This window comes from Triticum aestivum, chromosome 5A, assembly GCF_018294505.1.
Source record: "Triticum aestivum cultivar Chinese Spring chromosome 5A, IWGSC CS RefSeq v2.1, whole genome shotgun sequence".
Lineage (NCBI taxonomy): Eukaryota > Viridiplantae > Streptophyta > Magnoliopsida > Poales > Poaceae > Triticum > Triticum aestivum.
Window position 1 is genome coordinate 464678035 of NC_057806.1, and position 14009 is coordinate 464692043.

General features: G+C 49.3%; 1 protein-coding gene and 1 pseudogene across 1 annotated transcript; both read right to left on the bottom strand.

The window, feature by feature from the left end:
- Positions 1-275: 275 nt before the first annotated feature.
- LOC123107187 (wall-associated receptor kinase 2-like) lies at positions 276-13636 on the bottom strand (annotated as a pseudogene).
- LOC123107188 (uncharacterized) lies at positions 8830-10919 on the bottom strand. Its single transcript, XM_044529190.1, has one exon. The coding sequence runs from the start codon at positions 10787-10789 to the stop codon at positions 9071-9073; it is 1719 nt and encodes a 572-aa protein (XP_044385125.1). The 5' UTR covers positions 10790-10919; the 3' UTR covers positions 8830-9070.
- Positions 13637-14009: the final 373 nt, after the last annotated feature.

Here is a 14009-nt window from a genome sequence, read left to right on the forward strand (position 1 = left end):
TACAAAGATTTAGACAATGTATCAAGCATTTACCACACTAAATCAAATTTGAAAAGCGAACTGTGCAAAATTGATGAAATAATAACTCACATATATATGCATTTTTCCAGAAGATACATAACCATATAAACACCGAAATTTGTATATGTATAATTGGCAAAATGAACAGTAACATAAAGGTACCTATAACAATTGACTGTTTATTCTATTTTTGATGCTACTGATTTCTTGCTTTCGAATACAAAATAAACAAAGCAAAGCGATGGCGTGATTACTTAACGACCTGACTACAGACTATTAACAGCTTCCTTCTCGATGCTGAAATATTCAGCACTGGTTATTGTCGAGCTGACCACCGATGAGGGCTCCGCAAGTAGGCATTCCATCTCTTGAGGGTTCCGCTGCACCCATGGATGTTGCATCACCTTCCTCAGACTATCAAGCTTTTCAGCAACTTCCTTCATCGATGGCCTATTGTCACCACACATTTCTAAGCAACGCATCGCTAGCTCCGCAATCTCTTCAAGAATCTCTGTGTTATCCCCGTCCTTGAGCTCAACATCCAAGATTTGCTCGAGCTTATTCTCCTTCATGGCATACATAAACATCATCGCTAGGCTCTTTTCATGGACAAGGACATCCGGATTGAAATTAAAAGGTAACTTGCCCGTGAGTAGCTCCAAAAGAACAACCCCAAAGCTGTATACGTCACTCTTGTCTGTCAGCAGGTTGGTTTGCATGTACTCCGGGTCGAGGTACCCGCAAGTACCATGTATAAGTGTGATGAATTGTGACTTATCAATTGATGCCAGGATGGAGGCACCAAAGTCAGCTACTTTGGCTTTGTTGTCCCTATCAAGAAGAATATTGGAGGACTTGACATCACCATGGAGGATCGGTGTCGAAGCCGATGAGTGAAGATAGGAGAGCGCATCGGCCGACTCGTGGGCGATCCCCAAGCGAGTAGCCAAGGAGATACGTAGGCCATGGTTACCGTGTATGAGCTGGAAGAGGGTGCCATTTGGGACGAACTCATATACTAGCATGGGAACTTCCACTTCGAGGCAACACCCAAGGAGCTTCACAATGTTTCTATGGTTGACTTCAGATAAGATTAGCATCTCTTTACCAAATTCTTTCTTTTGTTGCTCGTCGGCGGTCTTGCATCTCTTCACCGCTACTTCCACGTTGCCCTCAAGAATCCCCTTGTACACAGTCCCATAGCCCCCTTGACCCAGTACTTGTTGCTCACTAAACCTGTTCGTGGCTTCCTGTAGTTCTTCTTCCGTGAAAATTTTGAATGAAATACCTTGCTTTGACCTCATCTCATCAAATAATATCAGACCACCATGCTGCCGAAAGTAGTCTCGTTTCATCTTCTGTAGCTTTCTTCTCTCTTGGATCATGCATGCAGATGCTAAAGCAGTCACTAAGGCGACTAGTCCAACAGTTGTACCTGCATTATCCATGCACATAGAGTTATATTTATAATACATCTGTTCAATACTAATGTAATTTTGTTGAGCAGTGACAACTTAAAGTACTCTGTCGAGGAGAAAGAAAAATACTGGTTGATGAGTTTGGTAGGCCAAGATAAAGTTTGCCGAACACGGGTCGTTGTTACTTGTTCAACAACATAATAATAGTGGACTGGACTATAATAATAGTATAAAGTCTGTAAGTTTCCTACAGATGTCCGAATAATCATTCATAAGTAGTATGTATGTTATATATAGTGCTCACAAAGAGAATAACTCACCTACAACAGGCATCACTAGAAAACGGGATTGACAATTGCCATTAGTCTTCGGTTCAAAAAATTGCCATTAGTCCAATTTTTTCCACGTCGACATGAGCAGGTGTAATGCCCTGCCGTGTTCTCACACATTCCAGAGCCGCAGATAGTAGCATTTTGAAGGCACTCGTCAATATCTGCAACGAAACATTTTTTCCGGATCAACTTCCAAGGTGTGCATACACATGTGACTCATGAATCAAGGTACACGAGCGTTCATGTCAAATGTACAAGACATCAAAAGGGAAAGAACCTTGGCATCCGTTCTGGATATAAGGGTTGCCTTCGTATCCATCGGAGCACCTGCAGCGGTAACCTGGCTTGTCGCCGGTGGTGTTTACACACGCGCTGTGGTCGCTGACGCATGCATAGGAGCTCATGTTCTTCTGAGCTTCGTCGCAACTCAGCGGTCCTGCCCGCCAGTTCAGCACGAGTGGAACTGTCCCATTGTATACATCATAAAACACCGTGGATTCGACATAGCTAGTGCGGAAGTTGAAAGCCTCCTTTTCCATCAATACCATGTAGCTGCAACGGCTGTAATGCCATATTTCCGTGGTGTTGTAGCTTTGGTCGAAATTACCATTATAAAACCGTACGCCTGTCGGGACATCAACTTGGCAGCAGCCGGCGCCGGAGCATGTGCCATCCATCAAGGTGTCGTCGCACGTTGACTTGCAACCTATTAAATACTGCACCCAAAAAGTGTAGTAGTACATGAGAATATGTGACGTCTTGAACCAAACTATGTATGTTGGTAGAATCTAGGGGCATTTTTAAAAGCAACCCGCAAATTTTCTCTTGCATCCATTCGCGAATAGGAAGGTCCGGTCCGCTGACACAGATGCGGGAGGCCGCCATCCAACCGTAGCCGTATATATTCTCACAACAAGTCGAACCAACCGGACGAAATTCATTCAAATAAGTCCAGATTTCATATAAACATGATGAATTTCACGTAAACCAGACGAAAATGTTTACAATTTGGATATATTTTAATTAAAAAGGTAAAACTATGTGTACGTACGGTCGCGCGGAGCTCCACCACAACACATATACACTATGCTAGTCTACGGCCGGCCGCGACTTGTCTTCCCATGTCCGTCAGCCTGCTCACCGGACTGCCGGGATCCCTGGAGGTATATGTTTCAGCGCAAAGAGCGCCTTGCTTCCCTATCGCTCATCAAAGTGGAAGGGGGCGTCTCCGCTTACGTGGAGCCCAGGCGGTGGGTCGAAGATGGTCTGCGCTGAAGAACCGGGCAAGACACCGGCTGTGTACGCAGGCTTCACCTTGGCGGTGGCTTTCCTGGGACCAACCGGCGGCGGCTTCCCGTGTTCTACTCCCCCTCGATGTTGGCGGCGGACGCGGACGCGCCGGCGGCCGACTCATCGATCTCCCCGCAGCCGGCTTCTTTCTCTGCCTGCATTTGCACAGGTACGCGTGCATCGATAGCGGACGACGTGGTCGAAGGAACTGGAGGCGCGGTACGACACGGCGTCGTCAACGACAGCGACGATGGCCATGCCGCTGTGCTCCCCGTCGTGCCGACCTGGAGCAACCCGCCAGTCCTCCGTGAGCTGGCTTGGAGCGACGAGTTGTTGAACCATGCGCCGGCTTGGGGCGGTGACATGCTTCGTCGGGCTAGGTGAGGGGGGTGGAGTAGCAGCGAGCTGCCTCGCTCGTATTCGGCGGGCCACCCACCCGGCTTTTATGCCGGAGAATTGGTCTTCCTGCTCGTCGGATACCATCGAAAGGGTGGAGAAAGTGGTGGAATGAGGAGATGGGGAGCGGCGGACTTGGTGGTGTGATTCTTGCCCGGCATTTGGCCTCATTTAAATAGAGGACGGACGAAAGGAGCTTGTCCGGTGTTGCATTTAATGTTGGCCCGCTCGTGAACAAACGTGTGGCTTGAGTAGGTTCCTCGGCTTCCACACGGGTTTAATAGAGGCGTTTGAATGCGGCGAGGAGGCGTGTTCAGCCGGGTGTGCAGCAGGCGGCGCCCTTGGTTGGCACACCGCTTCAATGGCGGAGGCAGCGAGAGGCTGCGTCCGCCCTGAGACACCTTCATTGTGGAGCTGCGCGCTCTACAACGGCATGAAAGCGGGCAACTGGTGCCGGGCGGGAAGCGAGCGCGGAGGGGGGGGGGGTTGTGGTGTGCCAGGACGGTCAGAAGCGGGCTCGCGATCTGTCCGGACCCCCGCAGAGCACCCCCCCCCACCCCCCCCACCCCGCGTTTGTCTCTGGCTTGCGAAAGAAATCGCGTCCGGACCACGCCGCGGACCGATACAGGTCCGTGTTGGATGGCTTCTGTTGTCCTGACAACGTGGTTTAGACGTATGCGGGAGGTTTACAGGTCTGCGTTGGAGATGCCCTAATGATGTTATTTTCATCTTACAAGTCAAATAAGCTTTTGTATTTTTGTAGCCAACCTGTGACTTATGATTGGATGGTTAGAACTCAACAACTCTCATAAACCTCAAATAACTACCATTTTATGAGAAGTCGAGGCAAAAAAAGCTCTCCAACACCTCTCATAAATCTTTTTTTACAGGATCTTGGAAAAGCACCCCCCCTTCCCGCAATTGTACAAAAGATAGCCCTTTCAATATAATTTGGCGCGTAAAAAACTTCCTAAAAGTCCATGATGCACACTTGCACCGCCCCCACTAGGTGGATGAGACGCTCATGTTAAGATTAACAAGTCACCAAAGACGCCTCGTAGTTGACGGAAACGTCTCCTTCAACTGAACGCGCATCGCCAAAAATTCTGAAATAAATCCAGAAATAAATGCGAGCATCAGAACTTAAACCCCGATGGACTGGGGATACTACTATCCACCTAATCATCGAACCACACGAAAAGATTATTCCAACTTAGAGCACAAACCGACGAAGAGATTGGCTCAACTTGCACGTCCAAGTTGACAGCTCGACACGGTTGTGCGTAGCTGCAACGATAATAAGTGTTCTTTTCCTTTTCAAAATATAGGGAAAAAATATTTACGTCTTATTTTACGTGTGGTGCTTACGGCCCGCCTCACTGCATCCAAAGTCTCTACGAGTAACAGGCGCAGTCTGAGGACAAAACGTGTTACGGACTGTGAATTGGTCCACATGCTAGGGCTTTCTTTTTCTGGCGAGCCGCGATCACGGCGGACCAACGAGTGGAACCTCGTTCGTTCGTGCAGCGAGAGCTTCTCAGAAAACGTACTGCCTCCTGGGCCCCGGCCATCTTGGAGCAGAGCGACTGTTTCGAAGAACGCGAAAATCCCACATGTCTCTAGCTGGAATATCAAGGCAACACATCAAAGAGTAATTGTTTGATCGTGATGCTGGGCCGTAGCAACGTTTTGACACCGGCGCCTAGATACCGAAGATGTGATGGATGAGATGGAGCTTGAACAGCGAAAGTGCCTTTCTACACCTCGGAGTAATTTTTTTTTTGAAATAAGGCAAAAGATTTGCCATTTTCATTGATTAAGAAGAAGAAATAGAGGTTTTGGCCCAAGGCCGAATTACAAAGCATTACTCTCGCGGCATTACATTACTCAAAAATTTTGCCCCTGCCAGGCACCACATGGAAGCCTCCTCTTTGATTTTAGCAACAATAACCCCCACCAGCACCGCGGTGTTGCGAAAGACACAAGCATTTCTCTCCTTCCAAATTTCCCACGAGATAAGCATCATTAAAGAGATGAGCGCCCTCCGAGATTGCGAGATGCTACAGGCATTGAGTTGCCACCAATCCTTGACGGAACCTACAGCCACCCAATCTGCAGGCTGCACATCAACAAGGCCAAGCCAAGTCTTAATCATCCCCCAAACTCTGACGGTGTAGTGGCATTGGAATAGGAGGTATGCAGCCGACTCTTGAACTTGCTTACATAGGGGGCAAAGATGGCAGTTTGGCCATCCCGGCGATGTAGCCTATCCGCCGTCCAAATCCTGTTATTGATAACGAGCCAGGCGAAGAACTTGCATTTGGGGGGAGCCCGGTTTTTCCACACCATCAAAGGCATTGCTGTGTCGACCAAACCAAGGAACTGAGCTTTGTAGGCCGTCGCCGCCGAATAAAGTCCATCCTTAGTGAGCTTCCAGGTAATAGAATCTGGCACATCCGGACGGAGATGAACATGTGAAATCTTTCCCCAAAGGTTGACGGACTCAGTAAGATGACTGACGTTGGTGATTTCAGCGGTATTCACCTTGGAGACCCAAAAGTTGTCCTGCAAAGCCTTGTGGACCGAACAGCCCCTTTTCTTCGATATTTCGAAAATATGTGGTGCAATGTCTTTGGGCCTGATCCCATCTAGCCATGCAGATTCCCAGAAAGAGGCACGAAGGTCATCCCCAACGAACACCTTGGTGGCCGCCGCGAAGATATCTTTATCATTTTCATCACATGGGTTTCCCAGATGAACCCAAGGCTTAACCGGATCCACCCACTCTGCCCAAAGCCAGCGGATTCTAATGGCTGTAGCAAATTTGTCCAGATTCAAAATACCTAGGCCACCATGAGCCTTGGACTTGCACACCTGCTCCCAATTGATCTTGCAATTGCCACCAGTGACGTTATCACATCCAGCCCATAGGAAAGCTCATCGAAGGGAATCAATCTTTTTCATGACCTGAACTGGAAGATTTAGTGTCGTCATGTAATAAATGGCAATGGCCGTGATGACCGACTTGACCAGTACCGCTCTGCCCGGAGCAGCCATTAGTTTGCCAAGCCAAGGGGTGAGCTGGGTAGCGATCTTATCTTCGAGCGGCTGGAAGTGGATGCGCTTCAGACCTTTAACCGATAGAGGCAAACCAAGGTATTTCATGGGGAATGATGAGCGGCTGGCCGGAAAGGAATGCAGGATATCATCAAGGTCTAAGTTTCCACACCGAATCGGAGCAACCAAACTTTTAGAGCAGTTCGTGGTCAAACTGGTGACCTCTCCAAACCGCGCAAGGGAGTCCGTGAAAAAATCAACGTCAGCTTTAATGGGCGCAAGGAACACGGCAGCATCATCCGCATAAAGCGAGGCACGGATCACCATGGCATTACCGCCAAGCGGGTGTAGGTCGCCTTGCTCAGTGGCCTTTCGAAGTATATGGTGAAGAGGGTCGATGGCGAGCACGAAGAGAAGAGGGGACATTGGATCTCCCTGTCTTAGCCCCTGGCCAAGCGGGATGGGGCAGCCAGGAACACCGTTGAGCGGAACTCGTGACGACACGGAGGACAGAAGGGCTGAGACCCAACCCCGAAAACGCGGAGGGAATCCCAGGTGGCTTAGCAGCTCAAGGAGGTAGTCCCATCTAACTGAGTCGAAGGCCTTTTTAATGTCAAGCTTGAATAGCAGAGCGGGCGTTCTGTTGCGGTGGAAACGCCTTGCCAGATTGCGCACATACATGAAGTTGTCATGAATGCATCTCCTTTTGATGAAGGCACTTTGGGCTTGAGAGACAAGATTATTCATGTGGGGGGGCTAATCGGTTGGACATGACTTTAGCTATAATCTTCGCAATGGCATGTATAAGGCTAATGGGGCAAAAGTCTAAAATATCCTCAGCACCATCTTTCTTTGGGATGAGGGCGACATCCGCAGAGTTTAGCCAGTGGAAGTGGGAGGCATGAAGATCAGAGAAGTGTCTAATGGCCATCATAATGTCCCCCTTTATTGTGCTCCAACATGACTTGAAAAAGGCGCCAGTGAAACCATCAGGACCCGGGGCCTTGTCCGCAGGCATGGCAAAGATAGCCTCCTTCACCTCCTCTTCAGAGATATTCTCATCCAAATCCCGAAGGTCACAATCAGGGGACGGTAAAATGTTCCAGTTGATATCAATATTGCGTGGAGGGCCTTTCTTGGCGATGTTCTTGAAGTGACGATGGATAATTTCTTCCTTTTGCGTGTGACCCGTGACCCAACCATTGTTGTGCTTGAGGCGATGGATGAAATTTTTTCTCCTACGATGGTTCACACGGAGGTGGAAAGAGCGGGTGTTGGCATCTCCCTCTTTCAGATTAGTGATTCTTGAGTTTTGCCTTTTCCTAGATTTTTTCAACACAGCCCATCCAATTATTTTCCTCTTTAGCCTTTTTGGAAGGTCCATTTCTTCAAGAGAAAGCTCTCTTTGTTCCTGAGCAAGATCAAGGTGTAGGATGACCTCTAGGGCCAGATGAAGTTGGACCTTTGCCTTTGCAAATAGAGATTTGCTCCAGGAACGCAATCTGTGGCTGGTGGTCTTGAGTTTATGGAAGAGCCTATGATATGGCTCCACATGTAAGGAATCTTCATTCCAAGCATCTGCGACAATTTTTTGGAAACCCGGCATCTTGATCCAGTGGTTCTCGAAGCGAAATGATTTGGGCTTCTTAGGGCCATCATCATTAGCAAGCAGTAATGGGCAGTGGTCCGAAAGCGAGGAGGACAAAGTATGTAGGAGGTGGGTGGCGAATTTGATGTCCCATTCTTCATTGCAAAAGAAGGCATCGAGCTTGCAAAGCGTGGGGTTGTTTCTTTCATTGCTCCAGGTGAACTTTCTATTCTAGAGATGTATTTCTTTGAGCTCACAAGTGTTTAGGGTGTTGCGAAAACGAACAAGGCGGCTACGATCAACATTTGTCCGGTTCTTGTCTCTGGCGCGGTAGATTTGGTTGAAATCCCCATTAACGAGCCATTTTGTGCCCGACGCCGGCTTTTGAGAGGTCAGCTCCGCGAAAAAACCATCCTTGTGGATGCTTCTAGTCGGCCCGTAGACCGTTGTTAGCTTGAAGGTTTTGGCGTCCGAAGTGTTGTTGATGGAGACAAAAGCAGAAAGGAAATATGTTCCAGTCTGCACATTGGAGATGGTTACAACACTATTATCCCAGAGCAACAAGATGCCGCCTTTGGTGCCCTCAGCAGGTCTTTGTGCAAAGTTCTTTAGTCTATGTCCTCCTAGATAGGCAGCAACAAAAGGGTCAATTGTATGAAGCTTTGATTCTTGGATACACACCAGATGACAGGAAGAGGCAGCAATAGTTGCATGGACTGTAGCTTGTTGATCAGGGCAATTTAGCCCACGAACATTCCAACACAGAATGGATAGATTTTGTTCTAACATGGCTTCACCAAGCTTACATCAGGACTAACACACACCCGGGGAAACAACATTAAACACATAGGTCTCGCCAGGACCGACAGCATCAGCATGCACAAGCATCTGAAAACAGGCGTATAACCAGCAGTACTAAGGTAGACTAACATGAGAAACTGGGCTACATCATGGAAAGGCAGCAGCATTCAAGCATCCGCCGCGGCAGGCTCGCTCAGGTCCGGGCCTCCTTCTCCCCCATGCTGGATGAGGGCATCTTCAACCGCCGAGGCGAGATCACAGTCAAGCTGGAACAGGGCACGCAAGGCCGCCACTGCCATGTCCGGCAGTCGCCCCTGGAACATCTCTGCAAACTTGACGATAGCCTCCTCAGTGACTTGCTGACCATCAGCAACGATCCCCATGCGGCGACATAGAAGTTGCTCCGCGAGTTTGGCAATTGGCATCTTTCTCTTCTTAGCACGTAGCCGGGGGCTCTGTCTCTGTAGCTGAAAACCAGACACTCCAGCTAGAGTCTTCCTGCGTGTAGTTGGGCGTCTAGGGGGAGTGGAGCCTGGAGCTGGAGTTGGAAGCAGCGCCGGCATACGCGGGATGAAGATGGGCGTGACAACTGCTTCTTCGTCTTCCAGCTGTTCTGGACGATCAGAGAGGACCGTTGGTGACTCGTTGTTGGAGCTGTTGGAGTTCGCTTCATGTTCTGCCTCCAAGCTTTGCTGATTCGATGCTGGCCTGCAGTTGCTGATGAAGGAGTTGTCTTCAGGCTGTAACTCCAAACGGGGTGGTGTTGGTGTGGCCAGAACAAATTCCGGTGTGGAGCTCGTTGTGGTTATCCAGAGCAGCAAGGAGGGCGAGGTCGGAGTTGGGGCAGGCGTGGCCAACACATCTTGCGTCGGCAGGAGCCTCTCGTTGCCGTCATGCCGGTCATCCAGTGTGAGGGAGGGCTGGACCTTGTTCACCAGGCCCGCGGTTCCACAGAGCCAACCCCAGCCATAAGCAGAGGTAGCGATCTCAATCACATCGCTGGACGTAGTGCGCGGAGAAGGCGGCAGCGAGCGCCCACGAGCCCGGCCCTCAGCAGGGCCCCCATCCGCCGCGCGCTCCAGGGAGCCGTTCCGAGCACGGCGCCGTCCGTAGCGCCCACGGTCTTCGCGGCGCGAGTCCTGGCGATCCTCGTCCGCGCGGCGCTCAGGCGCCCGTGACCTGCTGCGGAAGAAGCGGTCCCGCCAGGAGGTGGAGGACCGCGACCTGTCATTGTCGCGTCCACGACGATCTTCCCGGTCTCGGTCGTCATCTCTGCGGTGGCGTTCGTCGTCGTCACGGTGGCGAGGAGGTGGCTCATGGCGGTCCCTCGCTCTATCCTCGCCGTCCACCACCCCAAAACGCCAGGTGAATGGGTCGATGAGTGGACGGCGCGGGATGTTGCCGGCGGCGTCGGGCGTGTAGTCTTCGATCCTGTCCAAGTGCACGATGGCGCGTCGGCGAGAGCCTCTGTGTCCAATGGCCGAGGACGGAGCACCTCCAACTCCAGTGGCAACCCGCGGGGCGATGGTAACATTCTGCACCTTGGGGATGGCCGAGGGATCAGCCGACCACGCCCACAGCCTGAGGCAGGAGGCGTCTTCCTGTCGAAGCGTGGCGACGTCGAAGTAATGGACGAAGGTGTTCGGCCCCGGCACTTGAGCCGCGACGGAATCAGACCAGGAGTTCAGAGGGATGCTCTCGATGCAGAGATGGACATGGTAGTTGGCTTGGATCACGTCGGAGTGGGAGTCCAGCTTCCAGTTGGTGGCGTGGATGTCTAGACCGTTGTGGCAGTGGCGTGGCCGAGGATCTAGTCGTCTTCTTCGATGAGAATACGCGAGCGGACGGGTGGGACGCACGACGATGGGGTGAGTCGGCGGCGGCATCCGAACTGCGATGTCCCCAGCGCCAGCGGCGTGCGCTCATCGGCATCCGCGGCGGCTGCGTTGGTAAGAAGTGCTCGTTGTGAGCGGCGAGGATAGCAGGCGGCGGGCGAGGCTGAGTGTGCGATCACGGGAGCCGATTAGAGAGGAAGAAAACAAAATGAGAGAAAATTACGGAGGGGATCAAGGTGATGCAGGGCTGGAGTTATTTTCTCCTTTTCCCTCGTGGGTGGGTGGGTGGATGGATGGATTGTGCGTGGGGCAGAACATTTCGTCTGCTCGGCAGGTAAGTGCTACGTACACGCGTGGCATCCGGTTAGATTAATCCGAGCCATTAGAGCTAACTAAATGGGGTAATCTGGCGGTAGTAATCAGACTGGGTACACTTGACGGGTGGTTTTAAGAAAGAAAATGTTTGCTCTTTTAATAGTAGTACAAATAAAAACACTCTTTTTCTCAACAAATAAAAAAAACGCGCTCTCTCTAAAAAAAACAGTACATCACTCCAAGGGCTATAAATTTCTACATTTTCATGTTGTGAATTTATGATGTAAATTTGCAGATAATAGCTTCACAATCTTTGATTTATTTAAATATGCCTGCGTTTCCATTGTATTTGAATTAATTTTAAATCACGTAAAATGATGTGTACTATTATTGCATAAAGGCTATTTTGATATTGCATCAAATCATTTATTAGGCTTTAGAGTTCGCCCCATCTTAATTTTTTTCGTCCTCCGCGCACTGCTCTGTTGTGTTAACTATTACTAGAAGAACGCCCGTGCGTTGCAACGGGGCCACATTAACTTTAAGAGTTCAATATTAATCATGTTAATAATACATTTAATATTCTCATACATATCAAGTGACACTGGCGACCTTTTTTGTCAATTTAGCAATGGGCTCAGTTGCAACGGGCTCTTTATACATATCAGACAATTCGCTACTAGTTAAACTACAACTATGGCTACCAATATTTTTTTGTCAATTTAGCTCAGCAATAGTGCCTGGCTTAATAGACTGCTTTGCATTCACCCCCTCAGAAGACAGAGAGAACCAACTCAACATGTCAGAAGATTAACGGAAATTTCATTTGTATGAACATATAGCAGGAGCACCAACACATAGATCAGCAGAGAGCAGAGCACAACATGCACACACTCGGGCCATCTATATCATACACACACAGCAACGCACACACGCATCACGCTGGCATACACATACAGAAAAGCAGGCACACGCGCATCATGCGCATTGGCCGGTGCGACGCATGCAGAGCAAGTACGTACGCACGGAGAGCAAGCTAGCAAGCACGCACGCGTCCAACCCCGCCGCTGCATGCGCTGGCAGAAGGTGAGGCAGCAAGGGAGACTGCACATTGAAGCTGTCCATGCAAGGCTGGAGGTGCTGGGCCGGCGACGGCGGTGTCGGGACGGCGCTTGATTCGTTCCCGGTGGCGTGGAGCTTGGGACGGCAACACGGCGGTAGCTAGTGCTCGGGGATGGGGGTTTGGGGCGGGGGCAGTCGACCCGATGGCTGGCGAAGTTAACGGGCTCGGGCGGCTGGAAATTCGGCGGGTGGCGGCGGCACAACGCGAGGATGGGACAGGCGGAAAACCTAGCGGGCGTTCAACTACCAATACCCACGCCTTTTTTTAGGAGAATTGCTTGTGAAAATAACGTGCGACGACGACTTAGCGAGCGGATCCCCTTAAAAAAGACATAGCGAGCAAATTCCCTTAAAACTGGTAGGAATGGATACGATTGATGACGTTGATAAATAGTGGTGAATGTTGGCCTAATTTACTATCATCATGCATGGAAACGAATCATCAAGAAAAAGAATACTTCCTATTACTACACTCATAGGAAGCTTCCTAATCTCTGCTACCAAACAGTTTCTGCCCAAACAAGGAAGGAAAGTTATGGACGTGATTTGGAAGGAAACAAACGTTATGAAGATTAATTAATTTAAATTTGATCTTTAGAGATTGATTGTGATTGATTCTTTTACATAAAGACGTTACTAAATAATTTGCGTCAGTATGGAAAGTTCTGATCCGTTCAGTTTTTTTCGTTGTGTGAGAGGGTGAAGTGAAAATAAACCGATGAAGTGGGGGAGGCGACGAAAAAAATCTACGACGGTTAACCTACGAAAAAAACCGGACGAAAGTGGTGGGACGAAAAAAAAAACTGGAAGCGAGACTACCAACTACTCCATTAAAAGTAGAGAAGATATCATTTGTTTGGTTGTCTGTAATAATGGACAAGTATTGGGGAAGACTGAAAACAGCCGTTTTTACTCCCTGGAAGTTATATTAGAACTATGGAAAATAAAAAAATTGGTTTCCAAAACATTTTCATTAGATCAATTTCAATATAAAAAAGAAGGCGAAGTACTTACAGAAGAACCCATCATATAAGCGAGAGTATTACACCCGATGACAAAGATCTTGTTGTCCACTTCCGATATCCAGAAAGGTGTGCGGGTGAAGTCCGCCACTCCGTTGTAGTAGGTCATACCGCCAGTGGATTCGGAATAGCACTGCCACGAGATCGTCGTGGTGTTCATCCAGGCCTTGCCGTCTGGCACGGAGATCTTGGTCACCTCAAAATTCCCGCTAAAAGGTTTTATGGCGCCGTTGATGCTCGTGCAGTTGAGGTTAAAGCCGTTGTGGAACGCGCACTGCTTGCCGATGCCGAACGGGAACGGGATGTCGACTTCGCCGCACTTGGCCTGGCAGCCGGGACAGTGGGCTGCCGGTACATCGGCCGTGGCCAGCACCCAAATCGCAGAAAGGCAGAGAAGAACATGGCAAGAAAGAAGAAACCGAGAACACCCCAGCTTCATGTTTGCCGAACGGGTAGGTGTGGATGCATGGCTAAGGACGAGGTGACGATGCGCGTGGGAAATGGTTCCAAAGTCGATGTGATCGCAGTTGGCACGCTACCTCTACATCTACCTTCGGGATTAGTATTAGACCTAAATAATTATTATTTGGTGCCAGCGTTAAGCATGAACATTATATCTGGATCTTGTTTGATGCGAGACGGTTATTCATTTAAATCAAAGAATAATGGTTGTTCTATTTATATGAGTAATATCTTTTATGGTCATGCATCCTTAAAGAGTGGTCTATTCTTATTAAATCTCGATAGTAGTGAGACACATATTTATAGTGTTGAAGCCAAAAGATGCAGAGTTGATAATGATAGTGCAACTT